Genomic DNA, 25,200 nt, shown 5'->3' with positions numbered 1-25,200 from the left:
GCGAGGCGCCGTCCCGCCCCCGAGCCGGCCGGCACCGCCACCCCGCCCTTCCCCCGCGCACCGCGGCGAGCTCCGCGCTCCGGGAAGCGGCCGTGCCGCGCCGGGGGTGCCGCCGCTCCGCAGCCGCCGCACGCGTAGGCAAGCGTCGCTCTCGACACGGCTTCGCGCCGGGCACGCGGCTCTTGCGCCCGGTGGGCTGCAAGCTGAGGCTAGGTCCTTTGACTGCGGGGAGCAAGCGCTGCCCGTGCCGCCTGCGCTCTGCGAGGGGAGGGCTGAAACTATTTTTGCGAGGAGGTAACGGCTAGTGTCGAGGGGGAAATGATGAAGCAAAAACTCTCTGAAGCTTCAGATCRGTGCAGTAAAACTTACGGGAAGGCGTGTGATGCCTGGATTGCAACACCTTATTGAGSTTCCTGTCTATAAATGACTTGCGCTGGACCAGAATCTTCTGAGAGGCTGAGTCAGATGTGGAAGGAGTGAAGCACTTTGGTTTTCCAACCCCCCCCTCCCCCCGCCGCGCACTCACGTAACAGCTCTGGCGATGTTCTGAATGGCGTGAACTTAAATCAGTATACGGCTCAGTGAACTCGCTAGAGATGCAGCAGCCTCTTCATTGCACCCGTAAGGGAAGGCCCCTTCTGAATTAATCTTCTGTACTTCTGTAATTATGCTTGCCTAAACATGTCCAATTGATTTTTTGACAGTCMCTTGTACTTTACTAAGGGCTATGAAAACCTTTGAAACATGTTTGAATCCTCTTTGCGGAGTTAGTTACGCATGAATAGCGCTTTTGTTAGCAAACAATGGAAACCTCACTACTGTCTCCTCAGATTAGTAAAAGTAGACGATCTCTTAAAATGTGCTTTGCTCTGATAACCTATTTATCTGCAAAGCACAGGTTAATAGAAATCACTGTTTCGAGGCGCTTTTGTGATGTTAATGTTTAATTTTCTGGTTATGTGGCCACCACCTTCTGCTACAATAGCTCCTGTGAAATGCTCCTGCAAATCATGACTTGCTTTGGCACAAGTGCTTTAAGGTTGGATGAAGAAAATAAGAGTTTCTGATTACCTAGATATGTCTAGGGAAACTCAAGGGCGATTGTGCAACCAGAAGTGCTTATTAAAAATTTGGTCATAAGCACTTTATATTTTTTTGTCTAATACCTTGTTTCCAAAGCAGAATCTGGGTTAATAGTCAAAGTAACTGCTCCTTAGGAATAACCTGCACATCTTGCTGAGAAAGTTATCTCTGCTTGACGAGGAGCAGCTCCACAGTTGCCATTTGGTGGCCTAATGTGTTGTAATGACACTAACTCTTATTCYATCCTGTGACCAGATTAAAGAATGCCTTCTCTACCAACACAGGAAACTGTGCTGTGAACCAGGTGTTTGAAGCAGAGTCTTGCATTTAAAAGCCTTCCAAGAAACTTCACTTCACAAGATAATGTACTTCCTGCTGCTTACAAAAATTATGCGATGGTTGTAGGCCCGCATCTGAGCCTATTGCTTGGACAGTCTGCAGTTTTCTTGTATTGCTAGTCTGCTTCTTTGTCTGCCTGAAGAAATAAATTTACTAAAACCTTAGCATATTGATGTTATCTGGCCTGACACAAAGCTGGTTAGTTAGCTTGTTAATTCCCCTTCCCCACAACAAGCTGATGTTTTGCTTTGATACAGAAAAATGCTTCTTAGGCTGAATAGGAGAGCGAACCACGTGTTAGTCCTTTCTGTCTCTCTTCCAGTCTCCAGGCCGTTGTTCTCCCTAGGGGGAAGATGGTGCCCCTTTAGAGGGGGCTGTCTCTCGCTGCAGTGTGGTGTGATGAATGGCACGTAGGGAATGAGACTGCAATACCTAGTCACTGCCACTACCAGACTGAGCGYGCAGCAAATCTCCATCCTGGAGCTGGTGATGCAGTGGAACAGTATCTAGCTGAAGGATCTGTATTTCCATCTAGAGTTATGTTTAAATTTTAAAAAGCTTTACTTTGTTATGTTAAAAAAGACTTTGCCATCTTGACAAAAGCAGCAGCTAGCCTCGATTTCTGCTGGTGTGGGAGCAGGCTTTCAGGTGCTCTGAAAGACTCCTTAACCTTGCAGTATGTTCCTTTGACATAGGATAAGCTGGTAGGTGTGCCTGCTGTGTTATGTCTGTGCTGGGAATACATCTCTCTAGCGAAGTTCTTCAGCAAACATCTGATGCTAGACACCTGCACTTGGTTGAGGTTTTTTAAGCCTGCTGTATGTCTTTGCCCTCTTGGGAGGGGCAGGCTGAGCTAAATCATATATTGATGTGACGGTTAATCCGTTTGTGTGCAGGGAAAGTGCTGATGTCACATGGCACCATGCAAGCTAGTGTGACCTTTCTGATCCAGATAATTTGTATTCTGAAAGCCAGAGAAACATCAGCATCACAAAGCTACAGGCTGTGAATGTCTCCTCCTGCATAGCTGGAGGTATAGAAAAGGAGTCCGCAGCTTGCTGTTGGGAAGAGCTTGTATCAGCTGGAGCAGGTGGTGGGTTCTGGGTCATGTCCGGTGTTGCAGATAAGWGATTGTATTTCTGGTGGCCATCTTGTAGTTATGTAACAGTGCAAAGCTGCCTCCTGCAACAGCTACCCGAAAGAAGAACATGTTGTTCTCTCCCTTCTGGAACTAGAGTTGACAGACCTTATTAAAAGCTTGACTTTCCACAGAACTAGATTTTTGTTGTTGTTGAGTCACTTCAGCTTCTGGAATGAATTAAGCCTACATCTCTCCTAGATCTTGGGATGTTTTTGGAAGTCTGAAAGTTGGCAGAAAGCTTGCCTAGTTTCATAACTCTGGCCTTCTCAAATGTARTGTGAACTCGTACCACTTCTGCCTCTCTTTGGCTTCTCTGGCGCTTCTGTGTAGGCTGCCCTGGAACACCTGGACTTGAACAACCTTGTTTTTCAGAATGAAGAAGGGTAGCTGACCCACGCCACACCCTCCCACGTAGGAGAGGGAATAGAACTAGGAATGTTCATCCCCTGTACGACTGTGCTGATGCCTGGATGTAACTTTGAGGCTCTTACAGGCCAAGAAAGGACAGTAAAAYGCCTTTGGTGTGGTGGTAGTTAACACCAGGCCAGCCCAGCGGTGCTTCCGCRTAGGGACAGTCCCAGGGCGCTCTGCCTGCAGCCTAGGCGCTGCAGCTTCCTCTTCCCCTTGTTGCCAGCTGAGATAACAGCTGCATGCGAAGAGTGAGAGCAAACTGCCCAGCCTGGGCTGGGGATTGCARCTTAGCTCTGTACTGCCTGCTTCTGCCCCAGGGGAGAGCTGGAGATGCCCTAGTCCTACCGTTTCTTGCAGCAGAACTGGATGAGCTGGCTTGAGTTAGTCACCTTGCTACTGAAACTGATCTTCCCTGACCTCAAACGGTCCTGACTTTCTAGAATATTCAAGAGCCCTAAGATACCAGGAAAGTACCAGACATCTTTAGTATACCCTGCCTGAAGCGTGGGCAATTCTAGTATTAAACCCAGGGRTTTGCTAGTCCTTCCCTGAAGAAGGATATTGGATTTATTCAGTGATTAAAACATCTAAAGAAATAGGCTTTTCCCCCTTTACTTGATCCACCCAAGCTGACTGAGTGCACAGTGTCTTCAGGTGGTCTTGAAATCCTTGTCCCACTGTTTGATTAAAAAAGAAGTATTGGGAAATGCCAGACATTCCTGTCGTATTTTAAAACTGTTCCTTGTGGTGGAATTCAGTAGATGCTCTGTAAATATATGGTAATGAAAGGCAAGAGGAAACGTAAAAATGTGAAGCTTGTGTAGCTGGATGTGTGTGGGCAAATGGGTGCTTGGGATTTTTTGCTGCTGTGTTTCTTTGCTCTTCCCTGCTCTAGACAAGGTCATGGTGCCTGTGATGAATTTTTCTGATCTCACTGAGTTGCTGGAAAATCTTTTTGTAAAGGAGATTCTGACTTGAAATGAAACTGAGCTTTACCTCCCTTTTTGTATATTTTTAAAGACTTTGGGGGGTGTAAAAATTATATATGCAAATAACTTGAGTGGGTGGAGGATTTCCATGAAATAGAAACTGCCCCGAAGAAAAGGGGGAGAACTCATCTGTGTATTTTTTTTAAGCTTGCAAGTAACAGTCTGGATGCGATTTTCATCTTAGGATACTATTGTTCCATATTCTTCTACATCTTATTTTCAGAAGCAGCACAGACCTGATCATTGCTATTTGTATATAGACAATTTCCCAGCAAGCTTTTTTTATGCGCATCTAGAGAATGCGGTGCTGTTATGCAGGTGTTCAAGGACAAACGAGCAAATGTTAGAGAGCTAAAACATAATGTTCAGGTCTGACCAGCAGGCTTTCYTATAATAATGTAACTTTGTCAGGCTTTTTATGTGGGTAGACTTTCTTGTACTAACTTCAGTGAATCAGCAGCTTCTGGCAGGGCTGAGGTAAAGGACACTTGCCAGGACAAATTATGGTTTTCAGTGGCCTGTCTCCTCGCTCCGTTCTGCAGCGTAGCGAGGTACGGTGAGTCAGGGCCGCCTGCGAGACGATCTGCACGTACATGCAGAAGGTTCGACTAGCAGCAGTGGTGGAGGGGAGGAGCGACAGTCTGAATGGAGCCTCTGTGGCATCCCTGCGAGGCACGTGGTAGGGTCGCAGGGGATCTCCCCCCTCATGAGTTAGAGGCATGGCGTTTCATTCTGGTCATCCATGCTAGCTTTGTCAAAGCTATCAGTTTATTAGTGCCTCTGTTTCAAAGCTGAACGTATTGGCACTGGCTGTACACATAGCTAGCTCACCTTTCTGCTTACGGCAGGAAGAATTGGATGCAAAAACCCTACTGTGTCTCTGCTCTCTGAGCAGCAATTTGTTTCTCTCTTAAATGCCATGCTAAAGGCATCTCTGAAGTCATCTCGTAGGTTGTGATAGATTAGGCTGAAATAGTCACAGACTTTGAATCTGTCCTGTCTGTGGGCCTATCCCCTGTGTGCAGGTGACCAGTGTTTGAAGTCAGAATTAGTGATCTGCATGTGTTGCTACCCATCTTAAATCACTCATTTCCTGAAGGCCTTTTGAATGCAGACCCCTGACTGAGAGCAGAGGCAGTACTTTACCGGTTATGTAACCGGAATATGAAGCAGCTGAGTCTTGCCTTACCAGAAAGTACAAGCACAACAAAGTATTCTTTGACAGAGTGTAAACGCAGAAGGGAGATGGGCAGGTAGAAGAGGACAGACRGCTTTCAGCTGCCGTTGCTACTTCAGAACAAAATTGCGATATGACCTGAGGTATGCAACTGGAAATGCCCTGGAGCACCAGTGCTGCTGGGAGATGACTATCCTTCCATCCAAGCAGACAGTTAAGCTTTAATTCAGCTCCCTCCTGGGAATGGGGACCTTTCCTGCTGTTCTGGGGATGCTCAGGTCCTGCAAGGGCAAGCAGCTTGAGCCTGCAGGATTTTTATCTTACTGAGTTGACTCCAAAAAGCGTGCCGAAATGTCTTGGATCCTCTGTAGTTAAAACTAAGAGAGGAGTTTCCTGTTCTGGCCTTGCAAATGTTACTGGGACTGCTTGATACCAGAAAGTGGGGGGATAGGTGGCGGAGGGGAGCGTGCAGTCTCCTATTGCATCCAAACAACAAAATGCTGAATAACCAGTCTTAAACTTTGTGGTGGCACTTTCTGCTGCTCTAGGTTAGGAGTCTCTTCCCATCCCTGAATTCCCCACAGTGTCTTTGGTTTGAAGAAGGACCTTGAGCATATTAAGGAAATCTTCAGTCTCATACATGTTCTGCCAAGGTGTTGCATTTAATAACTCAAGTCTACTTATCTGTACAGGCTTAAAGGGTGGGTTTTAAGCTTAGATAGACTTCATTTTGATTAGATGCTTCTCTCTAGAAGACTGCCTGCGTAAAGCACATCTGCAGTCATGTTAGCAGCAAGCTACCAAGGTCTGCAGTTGTGAGGGGAAACCCAGTCAAGTCTTGTAGGAGAAGTGATTTGTGGGCTTGGAGAGAAGAGTCAAAGTCTCTGCTTGTGCACTGAAGTGCTTGAATTTTGTTGTCCTGTAATTYTAAGGCAAGACTGGCTATGAAGAGAACCTATGAAGGGAACATCTCCATGGAAAGCAGGTAAGCTTTGGATGGCATTTGTGGGGGATAACTTTGAAACAGGAACGAGTCTGCCTGTATCTAGGAGATTGAAGTAGGCACATAAAGATAGTTTAACCAGTGGCAGGCTTCTCATTACTTCCATATTCATCATGTGGGTATGTTGACATCTCTGCTTGATGAGCAAGTATTTATGATTTCTAAACCTGGCAACACTTTCTCCTCTTCTAGATACAGAATTCCAGCAACGATGTCGAAGCACCACGATGCAGGGACTGCTTTCATCCAGACCCAGCAGCTGCATGCTGCCATGGCAGACACTTTCCTGGAGCACATGTGTCGCTTGGACATTGACTCTGAGCCAACCATTGCAAGAAACACTGGCATCATCTGCACCATTGGTAGGTGATTCCTAGATAAGAGAGGACTGCAGCTCTTTGCAGCAGTTAAGCTATGAAGCCCTGTGTTGGTGAAACTTAGGGAAACTGTGGGAAGGCTTCAGCTTTTATCTCTTGCCAAGGCTGAATTTGTGTTGAAATGACATGACTTTCCCATGTCTGCCTAACCTCTGTTACTGCTAGGAGTGAATCCGGTAGCTAGGGAATCTCTCTGGTTAGGTTCTGACGTCCCTCCTGAAGGCAAGTTGAAACAGCCTTTGCTGCTGTAGAAATGAGCTGGTTCAGCACTGAGCAAGCCTGTATCCGTTATACCTTACTCATCCACATGAAATACTCTACTCTTGTGGTCATCTCATTATTTTTACAAGTTAATATTCAAACTGTCTCCTCCTTCTAGGCCCAGCCTCCCGCTCTGTGGAAAAGCTGAAGGAAATGATTAAATCTGGAATGAATGTTGCCCGCCTCAACTTCTCTCATGGCACCCATGAGGTAAGGGTGGGGCCTGAGCTGATGCTGCCCTGGCCGGGCCTTGTGCCTGACTGCCSTGTACTCTCATGAAAGAAGATACTAAGTGAAATCCAGCTTACTCAGGCCAGCCTTAGTGTGGGAAGGCAATACTTAGCTCTGCTTTGGTGGGGGGAAACACACCAGCTGTAAACATTGAGCCTGAATGACTGTTGGTAACACTTAAGTAGGCTTTCCAAGCCACTGTGGAAGCAGGTCAAGTTGGTTCCTCATGCCTACACATGCATGCCTTTCTCTGTATCCACCTCTACCTGGGAGCCAGGTAACTGATATTTTACACTTGTGTTCTAGCTGYTTGCCCTAAACTCCCTAGTTCTTCAACCTCGTGTCATACTGTTAACTATAAAAGGCTGCTGGTTCTCAGTTAATAGTGGAAGATGAGAACTTTGGTCACTGTCTTGCTGTGCACCTTTGCAGAAATACCTGTACTATCAGTAGTTCATCTTGCCTGTTTTATTGCTGGGTGTTTTGGAAACAACTGATCAGTCAATAACCTGGCTTCAAAAGAAAGCTGCTAGGAATTTTAAATAATTTAACTCCTGGGTTTGCTTGGCTAACTGGCTGCCCACGTATGTTCCTGGCAGTCGTGAGGATAGCACCCTGATACTTGGGAGCTGGTGCAATAAGCTTATAAGAATAAGGTCAAAAGAAATCAACACTTTGTGGTAGACAAGCCTGTGTTGATATAAATAGATGAGATCCTTACTGATACTGGAGAAGCCAGGGATCCCATTCCATGTTGCCTAGATTGCCACCCTGAGTTTTCATGCTGGCTGTCCTCCAGCTTTCAAAATGTCAGACTGTAGCCTAGTAACAGCTGTAGATGGCTTTACTAATTAAACAGCAAGAGCCTTGAGGTGTGTAACAGCTTGGCCTCTCACCCTCATGATCTTTAAAGGGCACAGGGCACTGAAGAAATCAAAAGGTCTGATGCCTAGCTGTGGGCAAACATCAGACCTTGACTATATTAATACTAACCTCTGGGGAGGTGTCAGTACATGGGCTGCAGGTCATGCAAAAAAAAAAGTGCGGAAAGCGCAGCATGAAGTAACTTTGCCTCTGAGGAAGAGTAGCCAAATGCCATACCCTGGCTCAGCTGTTGGACTGGGTGGCTCAGCAGGGAGCTGGTGGCCAGGTTGAAGTTGGAGTATGGCCCAGCTGAGTTGCTTTTGTGGTTTGCATACTTGTTAGCTGGGAGCAAGGGACAGGGAATGTGGCTTTTTGCTTTGGGTGAAGTGAAATCTAATAGCATAATTCATACAGATGAGGTTAGATTACAACAGAATCCAGTCTTGCTGTAATCTCCTGTTTAGTTTAACTGTCACTGTAGTGAGTCTCAGTTCCCTTCTGGTTCCTCTGAAACACTCTGCTTGCCAGTGAAGTCTCAAGAGGTGTTCAGCTGTCCGGTGTACTTTGGTTCTGGTGTCCAGTCTAGCATCTTCAATAGGGCTCGAGTTAACAACTTAAATCGAGGTGTTCAAAGATCTGGCTGTGTGCTTTTTCTTGTAGAAAGAGTTCCCTTTACCTCCAGTTGTTCCTGCATTCTGGTTCTTCTGCATACATAACTTTCCAGGAAGTCAAGCTCCTTAGGAGCCAGTCATTCACCTGTATCAAACTAAAACAAATCCCAGGTAACTGGGACCAGATAAGCTTAATGGCACTGTTCAGGCTCACTTCCTGTACTGTGGCTGTTTAGGCTGTGGTTTGTGGAATGGTTGGGGCCTTGTCAGTCCCAGCCTGTGTACTTGATCAGAAAATGAAATTAGTTCTGCTCTAAAATGTTAGTTGTTCTGGTGTATCTCTGGCCACAGCATTCACACATGTTTAAGTACAACTTGTTCTGGCTGCTCCTTCCTGGTGTTGATTGTTGTCCCAGAGATATCAAAGTTGGTGTGTGAGGCTAACCAGGGCAGGGAGGGGAAATGAGGTTTCCAGGTGAGACTGCTCAAGCCCTGTCAGTGTTACAGTGAGAGGAAAGGGCATTTCTTATCTTCAACTGTCTGTAAAGGCTTRCATAACTTTGAGTTGAGGTTATCTCTAATGTTGTTTAAACAAGTAAAGTAAATGGATCTGTTGATCATCTGAAGCTCATTTGAGGTAGTTGAGATAGGAGTTTTCCACAGAGCTGTCTGTCCTGGAACTGGCAGTATTAGCAAAATGTTCTTGCTCACATGAAAGGGTTTTGAAGCTTCATGCCTGATGCCGGAGTCTTGAAYGTCCTGCTGCAATTGCTTTAGCTCTAGAAATAAAATGTAAATACTTAAATGGATAATGTCGTCTTAGTAAATCCCATATCTCTGGGGGAGATTTAAACTGAAGAGTTGCAAAAAAAAAAAGCTTGTCCCTCTGCTTGCTGGTGGAGTTCAGAGACTAGCCATGCCCAGCCTTTGGGACTGATAGGAGATGCCAGAGGAAGTCTGTGGGGAAGTCAGCAGTACAGAGAACGGCATCATCCCTTCCATGCTCTGAAGGGAGGAAAGGAAAGGCCATGTGTGGCAATTGCTTAGCTTTGAAATTTTCCTGGCATTTAAAACTCTTCCCTTGTGCATAATCTTTCAGCTGCCAGCACTTCTGATGTTCTCCTGTGTTGAACAGGCAGTTGTTATGAATGTTCAGCAAAGCTGTTGACTTTTTAGTTAGGGAAGCGGCCTTCCTAAAGGCTTGTTGGTTTCCCTCTGATCTTCAGAGGGAAGGTGTACATCCTGATGGAAAATCACTTCAGCTGAACATCTGAACAACTGGGCAGTTTCCTTCAGTTGTCCATGTGGGCTTAGAACTGAGGACCTAAAATACAGTGAAGAAGTAGCCAGGTAACTCAGACTCTGCTTTCACTTAGGAAAGGCCCTTGTAAGTCCACACTCAGCATCTTTAGAAGCTCAGCCTGAATTAAATTCTGGAGCTGGAACTGGAATTGAGCAGAATCTGAGAGCAGAGCTGTAAGCTTGGGTGGTGTTTGGGATGCATAGCAGTCCTTTCTCTGTGTGGTGGAGGAGAAATGGAATGAAAGTTTCCTTATCTTGTTTTTCTTGCCAGTATCACGAGGGCACAATCAAGAATGTGCGAGAAGCTACAGAGAGCTTTGCCTCTGACCCAATCACCTACAGACCTGTGGCTATTGCACTGGATACAAAGGGACCCGAAATCCGAACTGGACTCATCAAGGGAGTAAGTTGCTGCTTTTTTTCTTCCTTTTTCAGTAAGTAAGGCTAGATATTATGTTTATGCCTGTGGCCTGTTTACCAAACAAGAAATGTCTTCAGGGAACTAGAGAACTGTGTGCAAGGTCTGGTGTCTGTACYGTGAGTTATGAGCTGCAGTGAACGTCTGTACACCAGTCTCACCGAAATGTGCTTTTGACATGCAGAGTGGCACAGCAGAAGTGGAGCTCAAGAGGGGTGCAGCTCTCAAAGTAACCCTGGATGATGCCTACATGGAGAACTGTGATGAGAATGTGCTGTGGCTGGACTACAAGAATCTCATCAAAGTTGTGGATATTGGCAGCAAAATCTACGTGGACGATGGTCTGATTTCCTTGCTGGTTAAGGAGAAAGGTGTGTAGCGACCACAGGGTTTTAGGATCTGCTAGCAGTACCTGTTTGTGCTTTCCTTCCAGCTATTGTCGTGGTGGTTTTTTAAGCTTGCAGTCCTGTCTTTCAGAAAGGTGTGCCATACTTCTAGGTTTAATGCTGCAGTTAGATTTCCATTTAAAATGCAGTAAAACTTTTTTCTACTTAACTGTAGGAAGTTTTCCGTAACTAACTTTGGCTGGATGTCACTGGACTKCTGTCTAAAGCCCCTTGTCAAAGATGACTTTCTGGTAGGGGTATACCTGTGCTCATGACCTAAGTCTGTTCAGCCAAGCTAATTCATACTTTTCAYGCGTAATTCGACTAGTTAAACGTGGAGCCTTGTGGTTAGACACAGAACTAGTTTTAACTGGTAATGTAGGGGCAAGATTAGTTCCACCACATTCCCTTCAAGTGGTGCATAAACTGCTCTAGTCTTGTTACCTCTAATTGCAGAGTATGTAGCGCAGGGAGGTGGAGAAGAGGCTTTCAGGTACTCAGTTTGGTGTTGCAGTGCTCCCGTGTGCAGAAATGCAACCTGCTAGCTCTTTCAGGCAGGGAGTTCCAGCCTCCTGCTTGGAACAAATGGTTGTTTCTCTTCAAGAATAGCATAGGAATGGAGTTGGAATGGCCTCTTGGGCTCCCAGGAGTAAGTTGCAAGCTCATGCATTACGTAAGTCTGCTGAAGAGAGCTGTAATGCGCTTTTTATCACGCACCGTGACTGATAGCACTGACTGTTCTCAGGCAGCTCTGGTGGGGAGGTAGCGTGGGAGCTGGCGGTGGGGAGCCTGCYGGTAAACACTGACCGTGGGAACACATCTGTTTCAGGCAAGGACTATGTCATGACGGAGATTGAGAATGGTGGCATGCTTGGCAGCAAGAAGGGAGTGAACCTGCCTGGTGCTGCAGTGGACCTGCCCGCAGTCTCCGAAAAGGACATTCAGGACCTCAAGTTTGGTGTGGAGCAGAATGTAGATATGGTGTTTGCTTCCTTCATCCGCAAGGCTGCTGACGTCCATGCTGTCAGGAAGGTGCTAGGCGAAAAGGGAAAGAATATCAAGATCATCAGCAAGATTGAGAACCACGAGGGCGTGCGCAGGTGAGCTTTGCACGGGTGGTATTGCAGCTCAGTGCCCCTGTATCCCCAAGAGAAACCACGTAGAGCACGGACCTCTGCGCTATTGTGTAGATTCCTCTCGTCTCCAATTTTTATCAGCACTGGCAGACTCAACTAGTGTACCACAACATGGTGGTAATGCAGGCCACCAGTTAACTTCACGTGCACGGGACTTGATGGAGCTGCATTATGAACAGTGGTTTGTGTAAGCATCACAACCAGAGGGTGTGGGGTGAGTGTGACAGCCTGAGCCCCTTGGAAAATCTGCCATGGTCTTTGTGGTGAGCGAGTTCAAACTTCAGCAAATTTGTTTTTCTTGGTGAAGTCAAGGTAGTGGGTTAAGGCATGGAAATCGCCAAGTCTCTGACAAACTGTCAGACTAAAATGTCTCAGATCAGCTCATGCACTTGTTTGTTTTTTGTATAGCTTTGGAAACTTTGTGCTATGACTTGGTCTTGTTTTTCTTCTTTCTACTGTGGTGTTGCAGGAAGCCTGCTGTCTGATACCGTAATGGCACATGGGAAGGCAATATGCTGATAGCATAACCGCATATAGCACTCTAGAGCAGTGAATCTTTCTGGAAGCGGGGGCAGAGTAGATGATCTGGCCTCAGTGAGTTTCCCTGCAGAATGAGAGGGATAACACGCCTTTTCTCTTGCTGTCAGGTTTGATGAGATCATGGAGGCCAGTGATGGCATTATGGTGGCTCGTGGTGACCTGGGAATTGAGATCCCTGCTGAAAAAGTCTTCCTTGCCCAGAAGATGATGATTGGGCGCTGCAACAGGGCTGGCAAACCCATCATTTGTGCCACTCAGGTATGGAAATGCAGTATAAGTGTCAGAACAAGTTTGTGGGGTCTGGCAGTATGTGTATTTGTCACTGCATGCTGCAGAGGGGTGGCCTGGGGGAAGGTCCTTGACAGCTTCCAATGGAGTGTGAGATGCAGTGAGCAAAGGCAGTAGCTGGGTAGCATGTCTTGAGGCACTAGAGCTCCAAAGGAGTTTGTTCAAGATACCTTCCCCAGGTAGGTCACAGGACCTCTTGTGTGGTTGCTGAAGGCTTAATCCCTCAATTCCAAGCACAGTGAGCATTTTGGCTGACTGAAACTTTGGGGAAAATCACATGTGCTTTGTGTTTGTCTTTAATAACACATCTGTGCCTAATAGAGAAGAGTTGCTCGGAGTTGCTACCTCTCCAGTCTCCTACAAGGTGCACTCCTACCGCTGCATCAGAGGGAAGTGAGTGAAAACTCAACTTCCTCATCTTTCTGGGAGGTGCCAGGGAGGGAGGGGGAGTTGAGACTCCTCAGCTTCACTGGTTCCAGTAGGGATCTTGTGTAGACAGTCTTCAGGCCCTGGGGTGACTGGCTTCCTGGCTGTGCTTGCGCGCAAGCTGTGGAAGAGTACGCTTCTAACAGGATAATGAAGGCTGGCTCTAGACAGTAATCGGTGGAGGTTCTGTATTTACAGCAGCACCTGCTCCTTCTCCCTGAGACTGTAGAGTGAGGGATTAAGTCAAGCATCTTAGGAAGGACTGAGAACCAGCCAGGCTGTGGTGGGTGGCAGTTTGCAGAAGTCAAACAGGTGGCTGCTTTATAGAGGTTTCACCATCTTCTGGGGAAAGAGTAGAAAGACCTGACCTCTGAAAAGCTATCCTGTTCTCTGCTTTCTTCAGTGGCCTGGGCTTATACTTGCTTTACTAGCTGTACTGGGTTTACCAGTATGTACATATTGTATGAAGGACTGGAAAACCTGCTTTGGATGAGAATGACTTAGGCTGGTACTGACCTTGCTGTTAACCTGGTTTTTAGATACTAAAATACTGTATGCCCGAGATCAATAGGGAACATGTGGCTGGGTGTGAGCAACAGCAGAATTTCCATAGAAGAAATCTCCTTTAATACTTTAAAAAGCTCCAAGTTCCTTGAGTCAAGCCTCATGCTGAAAAATTAACCTGGAAAGTCAGAATAAAGGATCTGTGATGCTGTGTAGGTTAGCTTTCTCTGGAAAGGGAATAATTGTAGAATGGGTGGAAAATGAAATGGGTTGTTTTCCTTGTTTGTAGATGCTTTAATTCAAAACTGGTTAGGGACCAGCCCTCTCTCTATTCTGAACCCACAAGAACTCCTCTCCCAGAGTTTTTAGGGCAGAAGACAGCACCTAGCTTACCAGTGCTATGTATAAAGTGTGAAGTGCACTAGTGAAAAAGCAGCAGGTTCCTTCTACGGTGTTTTGATTTCTTTGGACTTGTCCTTTCCCAGATGCTGGAAAGCATGATCAAGAAACCTCGGCCAACTCGGGCTGAGGGCAGTGATGTTGCTAATGCTGTCCTGGATGGAGCGGACTGCATCATGCTCTCTGGAGAGACTGCCAAGGGAGACTACCCGCTTGAGGCTGTGCGCATGCAGCATGCTGTGAGTAACGCCTCTGCTCTGGGCGGGGGGACCTGTCCCATGGGTAGTAATGGCAATATGCCGTTTCCCAGCATCTTCGATCTGAGCAGGCACCTGAAGATCCAAACGTGTCTGGTGCTAAGTGGCAGCACCCAGCAGTCTGTAATAGCAATTTTTTGTCCATACTCCCACTGTGGGCTTTCCTTTACCTAGCGTGGTCACAAGGGTCTGAAAACTCAATTTCTGTGCTGCATACTACTGTAAAGCAGAGCTGAGAACTGCTTTGCAATGCTGGGAGATCTAAAACTTGAGATTTCTTGTACTCCAACTTCTTTTTTTTAATGCCAGGGTGAAGCTTTTTTGCTGTTACCTTGGTATGAGTTTCTTCAAATGGGCTACTCCTTTTGGCTTATTCAGTGTCTTAAACTTCTCCAAGGTCGAGGAACTGCTTAAGCAGTTCCTCGACCTTGGAGAAGTTTAAGCAGTTTATCTCTAGGTAATGGAACATATCAGCTGACTCCTGTGTATGGGGGCACGGGGGAGGTTTGCAAGGGTGATTTGCAGCACTGTTACGTTCAATGCCGAATGCATTTGGTGATGGGGATGCTGTTGCATGATTACTGACAGCACCTTGTTTTTACATGTCTAAACTGCCAGAAACCTCTGCTCTGCTTCGAGTTCACCCAGCTCATGTTTCAGTTAATAAAAAGCCTGATGTCAAGTATCTAGAAGTATTGGTTCTCCCCAGTTATTGCTGCTGTGAATCACAGCAGCGATAACTCAGAAGTTTCATCTGCAGTTCAGGTTATATAGATTAATAAATGTAGTGTGTGTGTTTGCAGTGCATTATGTGAATGTCTTCTTCCTTTTACCTTTATTTGATCAATATGGAAAGGTGCTTTTTGCACGTGGGAAATAGGAAAATAGGACTTTGGACAGTGACTGGGCATGAGATGCTGCTTTGCAAGCTGAASGCTAACTGTACCTAAAATGTTCTTCCCTAATTTTTCACCTAAATCATGAGGACTGACTTTCTACCAATATTTGGAAACTTGCTACAGCAAACCTTGCACCTGGTTTTCAATCCTGGCATTAATGCAGGTTGTCCTTTGTTGGAGAGGATCCCTGAATTTCTGAGAATACTTGCATTCCGTATAGATGAGTATTTTGATCCTAAATCAGCAGGCAAATACAACAGAAACCTATTCTAGCTGAGGAAAGTGCTGGTTTCTCTTTGAGGTGCAGGGCACTTCCCATAGTCTGCTGGTGTGACAGGCAGGCATTCAGCACTGCAAAGACAAATCCCTGCAAAACCACCCTCAAGAGCAGATTTCTCCTTGAGTTCCTCACCAAGGTGTACAGCAGTGGTTGTGCCCGAAATATCTGTAGCGTGAGCTCAGTGCCCATTGCATGTGCTGCCTTCTTCCTGCAGACGTGGCAGTGAAGTTGTGTTCTGCTTGCTTGTTTCTTTCACCCTGGACAAATACTTAGGATTTTTACCCTCTGTGCAGAGGAGCAAATATAGATTTGTTTTGTACTTTTGTATAACTTAGCACAGGCAGCAAGACGGGAGCTCTCCTATAGCGGAAGGAGCATGTCCCCCTATAGCCAGACTCATTTTATCTTTCATCTGAGCTAACTCACTTGAGGTTGGATGAACCCTGCTAAATAGGTGTCCTGAATAACTATGCACCAAAAATCTGAAATGTGGCTGGAGCAGATGGCCATCAGGGACTAAAGTGTGACGTGGACAGTATTCCCATCCCTGAAATAGCAGATGAATATTTCAGTCTGAAACAGCCAAGCAGTGGCAGTGGGGAGAGAGCACCTTACCTCTGGTAAAGAGCAGCTGCTGTATGCATTGCCTGGTCTGAAGTTGGCATCAGTGTAGACTTATTTATTTATCCAGGCCTGCTACTGGAGTACTCCAGGAAACTTTCTCCATGGTGAGGTGCCCTGGCCTGTCTCAGCAGCTTTGCTGGGACACTGCGATGGTTTTGCTTAGCAATCGCTTTCCGTGTAGCTGATAGAAATGAGCTTCACATTCAGTAATTGGCATCTGTGTGACAAAAGTGACATGTCCCTAGTGAGTTTGGTAGCAAGCTTCCAAATATTGGGCAGGCTATTTCCTACTTGTGGGAGTGGTTGCCTTCAAATTCCCCTTCTTATTCCCTATTTTTCTTAAACCATGTAAAAACAAAAACCTTCAAAAGCTGCCCTGGACACTCTAACAGGACTAAGGTTCAAATGGCTGCTCCATTCTCCTTCCTCCCACCTCCACCCTGGCATTTCTGTACAAGCCCACTAACTGGAAACCCTCTAGCCATTTCCCTGTGAATAAAACCAGCTACAAAATGGAGTTAGGAATTGCTGTGCCCTTCTGTAATCATTGTCAAAGTGGGCACATGTATACAGGTATTCTGACTCTCACAAAGGTGGTACGTGGGATTCCCTCTAAACTCAGGCTTACTCTGCATGTTAGACAAAGCTGCCTGCGTTTTGCCCAGGAGCTGAAGAAATACTRCCTGGCTACCAGCTCTCACGTTTGGCGTAAGCAGTTTGAGGTGGATGTTTACTCTTTGCCGTTAGATTAAAAATGGAACAAGCTTAAAGCCTGTTGTAACAAAACTGACTGCTTTAAGTGTCTGACCCTGAAACATTGCCAAGGATCCTGTGGGTGAAGACTGGGACTGGGGTTGGCATTGGACTCCTGTTCCTGTCTGTCACATGTGTCCTGTTATATTTAGGTATAAGGCACTTAACTACTTTGGCTTAAATTGACACCTGTCAAAGAGGGATAATTCCCAGTATCATAGTAAAATAATTTATTAACACTAGAGTGGCAAAGTTCTTATTTGGTGGGGGTCTAAATACAAAGCTTTCACTATAATGGCACTTTAATCTCCGCTTAAACATCAACTTGTCCCTCTGTGTAACAGCTGTTCACTTTCTAGAATAACTGAATGAGGTTGTCCTTGAAAAGATGATCAACCTTTGCATGCTTTCCTAGTCTCTGCAAGCCTTCTTTATCGGGTTGTCAAGGGCTAATGCAGCCTTCTGAGATGAGAATTGTCTTTATGCTGAGACTCACGCTTACTTGGATGAATAGATCATTGAACTCACTTGCAAATGCTTAGTCTGAACAGCAAGCCTGTAGCTGTGCCTCTGCACGTGTGGTCTGTCCAAGTCTACTGCTGTACAAATACCCCAACGTACATGGTGTGACAACCTTATAAGGAAGACTTATTTCTATTTGTTCCCCTACTACTGAAAGGGAAGTTGGTACACCACTTGGAGGTGAAACTCTTTGGCTCCTAGCTAAACTAAGCCTAATGAAACTAGGAGAGAGCCCATCTCTGCTTTCAGAGGCATTGCTCACATGTTGGGCTCCTTGAAGGCTGTTCTACCAGTGCTGTGTGACTTTGGAGGGTGGGAGAGAAGTATGCAAGGGGTATATGCATCTACAAGCAGTGCCTCTTGAGGAATCGGAGGCAGGACCTGCAGCAGGCTGATAGATGCCATGTGATTTTCTCAAGGAAGTAAGAAGCAGCTGCAACAAAGTGCAGTCTGACTCTTGGCTGGCTTGTTCTAGTCCTTGTTCTAGTCCTTGAAAAGAGATCTGCATTTGGTTGCTCTGAAAGGACTCCAAAATCCAGCAAGAATGCTGCCTTTGAGAAGCCTGCCAGTGAACAGGACCCRCCAGCCATGTGGTGTGGCAGAAGGGCCCTTTCAGCCATGGCACTGTCAGAGTTGCATTCAGCAAATTCACAACCCGAGAGCCAAAGTGTTTCACACACAACTTGACGTTTAATTTCCTCTTGCATGCATTACTATGACAATTAAGCAAATTAACGTGATCTCATGTTACTCTGGTGTATCTTTCCTTCTTTTTCTGTTACTTCTTTCTTCTCCTTCCCTCTTACCCGGGCCTGCAGATCGCTCGTGAGGCTGAGGCCGCAATGTATCATCGTCAGCTGTTCGAAGAAATTTTCCGCCTCACTGTTAACAACAGGGACCCTGCTGATGCCATGGCTGTAGGCGCAGTGGAGGCCTCTTTTAAGTGCTTAGCTCCAGCTCTGATAGTTCTGACCGAGTCCGGCAGGTAGGGCTCAGAGAGGGGTAGATACGTAGGCTCTGTAAGACAGCTCAAACTCTTGTTCCCAGGATGTGGGTTAGCTGCTCTAAAGGCAAATACGTGCTTTGTGCCAGTAGTTTCCACAAGTGGAAAYGTGCTCCATCATAACACTGCCAATACTCAGCAAGCAGCATGCTGCTACGATGTCAGCCTTGTGTAACCACTGCGGTCTGAGTTGCCTTCATCTCTGTAGCAGGGCAGGACTCCAGGTAGGTAGAAGCAGAGCAAGAGCGCCTGGCAGTTGGGCATGGATGTGACCTGAGTGTGGGCCAAGCAGGGTGAGGTGACTCAGCAGGTGCCACCAATTCAGAAGAGAAACCTTTTGAATCAAATGCTTCCTTCATAAGATTGCCCTGTTAGGGTGATGCCTGCCATGTCTGGCTAAATGTTGTCACCATTACCGCAGCATATTGAACTAAATCTGGACTTGCTAATTGGTAACTCTTCTGAATGTTAACGGTTGATGGGAGTTGTGMAACACCTTGCTGACAGAGCATCTCGCCTTACTCTGCCATTCTGAGTGACTGACATGAGTGTCTTCCCGAACGCACGTTGCTCTTATAGATTGCCCGCGAGGCCGAAGCCGCCATCTTTCACAGGCAGTTGTTTGAGGAACTGCGTCGCCTGACCTCCCTGAACTGCGATCCTACTGAGGCCGCCGCTGTTGGCGCTGTGGAAGCGTCCTTCAAGTGCTGCAGTGGGGCCATTATTGTCCTTACCAAGTCTGGAAGGTAGGAGGTGACTGGTTCCCACAGGTCAAGTGGACTTCATGACAGGGTGGGGGCAGGAGGCCAGCAAAAGTTTTCTTGGAAAAACTAGAGCCGTAACAGTGGAGTCCCGGTTTTGGCTGCAGCTCAGCCCAGGCAGTCTGTCTGCAGTGCCAGTTCCTTGGAAGATGGGCAGAYATCTCAAACATCTGCAGATAYTTAAGCTCCRAGTTATTGAGCGTGCCTCCACCAGYGTGGCATCGGCACCAAGCTCTGCCTTCTCTTGCTGTTCAGAATGGCATTTCTGTCAGCAAAGCTGACTAGAAGAACAAAAGGAAAAACAAGTGTTGCAGCTTCGATTCCAGCTTCTGTCTTGCTGTTGAATTCAAGATTTCTTGCCAAGAAGTTCAGCAGATGCAGAATTTTATTTTTTTATTTTTTAATCAGGGCCTTAACCTGTCTTGATAGCAACCAAATCACAGATCTGCTTAATGTGCCAGGTCCTTTGCTGGACCATTTGGGTATCAGTGCTGCTTGCCTAAGCCCAAGGGGCAAAGAGGGCGTGCTTAACCTAGAGTCGTTGAACTGGGAAACAAAGTGTTGGAAGTCTTATCTTGTGCAGGCTTCCTTATGCCTGCATGGGATCTATCTCACTGAACAGRCAGGCGTCCAGCAGCCAAGCGTGTACCTGCCCTGTCAGCCTTGGCTGCAGGTGAGAGACAGGGCAATGCAGACTAGGCAGTTCAGTTCTGTCCAGCGGTGGTGAAGACTGAATAGACACAAACTTTCTCGCTTGTGGGAAGGAAACAGTAGAAAGCCAAAGCCCTGCTGATCAGCTTTACCGTCTAGAGGAACTAGACTGCCCACTGTCAAAGCAAGTCTGTCAATAAGTTTTCTCAAAGACTGCTTTCCARAAGGGAATCTGGATTTCTTGCACTGAATTTGGACCAAGGAAATAATGTTGCAGCAGAGATGACACTATTTATGTGCTGGGCATAGTCTGCCTGAAGAACTGGCCCATCTGAATTCGTCATTTAAACTTGCAGCTTAATATCATTTGAAACAACCGCTTTCTACAGAGATGGGGCATGACTGCATAAGCACTGCGGTTTCTGGATGGCCTTGTGCTTCTAATGTTTCTTTGTAAAAAGATTCCAGTCTTACGCTTGACCTTTTTTAAGAGATTTGAACTCTGATATTTGAATATTTTTAGCTGAGGATTCTGTTACAGCCTCTAAGTACCTGGGTCTTCTAGAGCTACTGCAAGGCTTTTTGGACAGTGTGGGAAGGATTGTGTGAGAGCTGGCATATGTGACTGGGTGCTTCGAGCAGACTGCTACTGCTTGCTTCTAAACAGCAATGACTGAATCTGAGTATTATGCAGCTTTGGCTGAGCTTGGCACCAGAAAACTAGGCTGCAAAAGCTAGTAAAGACACTRGTGTGCTGCATGAGGACACGTCAGGAAGATGTACCAGTAAATGTCATGGGTTTGCAGTTCTTAATCATGGGGGTTTTTTTTGCAGATGTCTYCTAAAAGCAAGGAAAGGGAAGCTGTAGATCACTGAGTGTGGGCTGCTTGCTATGTTAAGGCAATTTAAGTGCTCTGTGCCTAGCATCCCCGTATAAATTTCTGCCTCAGTTGTATTTGCTTCCTGTTTTGCACAGAACAAAGCTCTGCGGTAGACAAGCCTGTCTGCTGTAGCTGGCCTAAGCAGGTGAATATGGGCTGGAGGCAGATGGCTTGTCTGGTCCCCACACATGGGGTGGCAGCCTCTTTAAAAGGAACTTCACAGCTGCCTGGTGTGCTCCTGCTCCATGCAGGAGCTGCCAGGGCAAGCCTCCCCAGAGCCATACAGCTACGCAAAGGCTGAGGCTGTTGCTTCTGCCCTCTGCCTACGCAGCTTTCGGAGAGGAGGCTCTCTGCTTCTGGGTGTTTGGGATTATGAATTTGGGGGATTAAGTGTTGGCTGCCGCTCCTCCAGGAGCTAGATGTTTAAACTGATCAGTGCGCTGTAGTCAAACCCATTTCTGGGGCAGCTCTGCTTTTCCCAATGCAGTTTCCTTGTAGGGACTGCTCTGAAAGCATCTTCCTTGGCAAGCTTTGGGTAGCACTGCTGGTGCAGGCTCTTTCCATCCCACAAAGTGGGAGCTCATTAAAACTGAGCAAGCCACTTGCAGGGACTCCACTGAGATGCCAAGGGCTGCTTGCAGAGGCCGCAATAAGTGGCACCTAGCCACCTTAACTTAGCAACAGAGGCACAGAAGTGCCTGTTCCCAGGATTGAAACCTGCAGATTGCACTTCCTAACCTCAGAGGCAAGGTGATCTCCCCCACAAGACTAGGGACTCTTTCCCAGGGGCAGCCTTCCAGTGTTGGTCCTCCCAGCTGCTAAATTCTGAAYTCAGTCTGGCATTGAGCTCTGCTGGTAGAGCTTCACTCTTGCAGGATGTGCCAGCAGTTCCCATGGTCATCCTCTGCAGTGTACCTTCAGAGGCTGTGAAGCCCTCCAGGATGAAAGTCAAACCCAGCTGATGCTTGTGCTGTGAGTGGAGGTGGCCCTCTGGTTGTGTGCAGGCTTCCCTGAGCTCCCTCTCAGGCAGCTGTGCCTGTCATATGGTGCTTCACCTTGTGTTGTGGCTTTCTTCCTCCTAGGTCAGCACACCTGGTGTCCCGGTACCGCCCACGGGCTCCCATCATTGCTGTGACCCGCAATGACCAGACAGCACGCCAGGCCCACCTGTACCGTGGCATCTTCCCTGTCTTGTGCAAAGAACCAGCCCATGACGCGTGGGCAGAGGATGTGGATCTCCGTGTGAACTTGGGCATGAATGTTGGTGAGTTGTGCTGTTCTGGCCTCACCCTTAAACAGAGGCTGGTGAGAACAGTCTTCTAGGCCACGGTACTCCAGAGTGCCTTAGGCAGCGGCTTTGGGGCTGCTGATGKGACCTGTGATGAGGGTAGCTACTGACAGGAAGGGAACTGGCTGCCTTTGCTCAGTAGGTAACTCTATCCGATTGGGAAACAGGAGGCAGCAGTGTTACATAGGCACACCGCATCTGATGGGGAAATAGGACAGTGGTGTTATGTCACAACAGCCTTTAGCTTCCAGCAGAAAAACTAGGCATGCTTTAATGTGATAAATGCTTGGTCCGTGATGTTCATYCGTCTTGAAAGATGAAACGGAGACTTAGAGTGGGGTGATTCCTCTCATGGGGSCCTCCTCTGGATCCGGTGCTGTTGAAGTGAGCTCTGCATAGCAGAGGAGTACATAGCGAAGGCAAGGGGTCAGTCATCTGAGATGTGGCTGATGGTGGACAACAGGAGGACAGGGACTTGATAAAGCAAAGCCACGATTACTGTGGGACAGGCTGCCTCCTGCACCCCTGTGGCATGAGCAGTGAGCAACAAAACTAAGGAGCTGCGGAGAACCCGTGGCAAGTGATGTTCCCCATGCGGCAAGCTTACAGGTAGTGTTTGGCAGTGTGGGAGTTGAGCTCTGACGCTTCCGTCCTTTCTCTCCTAGGTAAAGCACGTGGATTCTTCAAGAGCGGTGACTTGGTCATTGTACTAACAGGCTGGCGCCCTGGCTCTGGCTACACCAACACCATGCGTGTGGTGCCGGTTCCCTAAAGAACTGACTTAACCAGCAACATGTTCCTTCCCCCTCCTCCACTCCCCTTCCCCTTGCATTAGACCAGCAATTGCTTGCAATGTTCTCCTTGTCTGTAGAGTGGATGTAGGTTGATAAACACCAGAGAGCAGCAGCAGGGGGAAAAGACCTTAAATCACTAAAAATACTTGAAGTGTTTAGTTTTTTTAAAAAAAACTTCTCCCCGTAGTTAAGTACTGCCCTGATATATGTTGGAGTCAGTGTAGGAGGTTCCTGCATGCTGATGGGACTTGAGCTCCTCTGCCTCCTCTTAGCCTAGTTACTGTCCTCAGGGTGTGAACGTGCCTTTCCTTGCCCCTGTTTGGGGTGTTGGGGAAGGGAATAGGCGACTTAAGGTTCAACGGTTCCGGTGTAACACTCTGCAGCAGGCAAATCGCAGCCCTATGCCCCATAGGTTCAGCTACGCAGCAGCTCCACCTAACGCCTGCCCTTCTCTGCTGTGTCTTCATTCGCCCGCAGGCTCGCACTGTTAGTGTCACCAGTACACTCCAGTTCTGGAGGTATCATGGATTGCCATGGGTCTGTCTAGTCGCACACCGTGTGGGAGCTAGGCTGGCTCTCTTCTCCGGGTCTACTCTGGTTCTCTGCACTCCAGACTCCACCACAAACTCATGAGGTGGGGGTCCTCAGAAAGCAAGATGTGCTTAACCCTTTAAGTTCTAAAAAGCATCTCGCTTAAGGCTGGCTGCTATTTATCCCCCTCTGATGCAAGCAGAAGCTGTTAYGTTTGAGACAGAAACCTCCCAAAAGACCAAATCTCAGATGAATCCAGGCCTGGGTTCCCTCTAAGCTGTTTTCAGTTTGACTTAGGTGGTGCAGGGGTGGGGATAGAACAAGGATGAAACAGGATGTTGGCTCTAAAGGGTTGAGCGCTTCAAGGGTTTCAGCTGTCCACGGCGAGCGCGCTTCACCTCTGTGCTAAGAGCTTCCTGTGCTCCTATTGCAGTGTCGCGTCTCTGTCTGTGAGTTTAGTCATGTTTCCTGAGAACGTTCTCCTTCATTGTAAATCTGGACAAACTGTTCACTCTAACAGGTGTTTTGGGTTGTAGAGCACAACTATGTACATCAATAAAGAAAAGCTAAAGCACCCATCAGCCTGCTGCCTCTGGGGTTTGTCGAGCTGTTCTCGGGAGCCCAAATGGACGTGCTGAGGTGTGTGAGCGCTTACTGAGCGGGTCTGTGGGGCAAGCTGCTGACCTGGCCCCTGGCAAGCGGCTTAGTGGTGCTGGAGCCTCTTGCTCGAGTTGGCTGGCTGCAGCTAGAGGGCAGAGCTCCAGGATTAACATGGGTGTGCGTGTCCCACTGCTGCCACCTCCTGTGGAAGGAGCCAGAAGGGGCCTGAGCGCCTGGGAAGGCTCTGAGCAGTTGTGTTGTCTCGATGCGGCCAAGTCTGTGTCTCTTGTGCTGCTCTGACGAGACAAGGAGTGACAAGTGATGCAGCCATACTGCGTGGTAGCCTTCCCCTCTGGCTGCCCTGCAGGCTAGTGCTCAGCAGCCCTCGCTCTCTGACTGCTGGGATAGATGCGGTGGGGCCGTGCACAGATCTGCTTGGCCTCYGTTCAGCGTAGCGATCCAGGTGCTGCAGCTGCCTGGGCTGTTTTGCTTTCATGAGGCCCAACAGGGCCAAGTGAGGAGGATGGAGGTGACTTGGGGAGGATGGATGCAGCTGTGCTGGGGCTCCCTGAGCCCCCCCACCAGGGGGGGAGCTGGTCTGGGGCTGGCCAGCAGTCCTGGTCCACTTTGAGACCCTTTTGCACTGCAGTGTGTCTCATGCAGGGAGAGAAACGGGTTCCTCTCTGCTCCCAGGGCCTGGTCGGGGCCTCTCATTTCACCCCCTCCACAGCCCTTGTCCTGGCTTTGGTGCTTGCCTGGGGTCTGGAGCTGATGGACACCTGGTYAGCTCGCTGCTGGGGAGAYGGGTGCGGGCACCTTGGCCTCCAGTCACTCGGCAGCAGTCTCCTGGGTCGTTCCTCCATTTGGTCGGTGCCTGGATCCTGTGCACATGGATGATCGGTGGGTTTAAGGTGTGCCCTGCAGCCCCATCTAGGGATATGCAGGAGGGGAGGGAGAGAAGCAAGGTCCCTCCCTGCCCCCTGTGGCAGGGGCCAAGGGAAGAGCAGGGATGTCCCAGGCAGGGGCTGGTCGTGGCCCCTCAGGACAGATGGGCAAGAGGCACCTGTCGGGGCCTGAGCAAAGGCCGTGGGACTGTCTGGGGGGGCTGTGGGGTGCTGGTGCCTGCAGAGGGTGGCAGACAGCCTGAGGTGAGGGGGTGCATGTGGGGGGCAGTTAGGGGATCTGGGGCAGAGATGGGGCAAACAGGGTGGGGGTGCAGATGGGGTGTATGGGGGGAGGATGGGGTGCAGGAATGGGGCAAAGGGGGGTGCAGGAGCAGGAGAGGGGCAGATGGGGTGAAAGGGGGCAAATGGGGGTGCAGGGGGGTAGAGGGGGTGCAGGGGAAAGACCGGGGTGCAAGGGCAGGGATGGGGCAGCTGGGTGAAGGGRGGCAGGGGAGTAGGGCCGCGTCCCCTTTAAGAGGCGGGACTTCCCGGCTGGGCCCCGCCCCCTACCGGCGCGGGGCGGGGC

General features: G+C 48.2%; 1 protein-coding gene across 3 annotated transcripts in view; it reads left to right on the top strand.

Moving 5' to 3' along the window:
- Positions 1-23,711, top strand: part of PKM (pyruvate kinase M1/2) — a 24,089-nt gene extending 378 nt beyond the window's left edge. Inside the window, exons 2-12 of one of the 3 annotated variants that reach the window (XM_026068225.1) lie at positions 6,073-6,125; positions 6,336-6,505; positions 6,900-6,991; positions 10,061-10,192; positions 10,392-10,578; positions 11,423-11,693; positions 12,377-12,527; positions 13,973-14,125; positions 18,804-18,970; positions 21,600-21,781; positions 22,471-23,711. In XM_026068225.1, coding sequence (XP_025924010.1) covers positions 6,085-6,125; positions 6,336-6,505; positions 6,900-6,991; positions 10,061-10,192; positions 10,392-10,578; positions 11,423-11,693; positions 12,377-12,527; positions 13,973-14,125; positions 18,804-18,970; positions 21,600-21,781; positions 22,471-22,577 — 1,653 coding nt within the window. In that variant the 5' untranslated portion in view covers positions 6,073-6,084 and the 3' untranslated portion in view covers positions 22,578-23,711. Of the gene's footprint in view, positions 1-6,072; positions 6,126-6,335; positions 6,506-6,899; positions 6,992-10,060; positions 10,193-10,391; positions 10,579-11,422; positions 11,694-12,376; positions 12,528-13,972; positions 14,126-18,039; positions 18,207-18,803; positions 18,971-21,599; positions 21,782-22,470 lie in introns of all 3 variants that reach the window. The other 2 variants (XM_026068226.1, XM_026068228.1) reach the window with 2 other exon arrangements.
- The last annotated feature ends 1,489 nt before the right edge of the window (positions 23,712-25,200 follow it).

This window comes from Apteryx rowi, unplaced genomic scaffold (genome assembly GCF_003343035.1).
Source record: "Apteryx rowi isolate R43461 unplaced genomic scaffold, aptRow1 scaffold_27, whole genome shotgun sequence".
Classification (NCBI taxonomy): domain Eukaryota; kingdom Metazoa; phylum Chordata; class Aves; order Apterygiformes; family Apterygidae; genus Apteryx; species Apteryx rowi.
The sequence above is the reverse complement of the archived record's forward strand: the minus strand, read 5'-3'. Positions and strand labels throughout refer to the sequence as shown.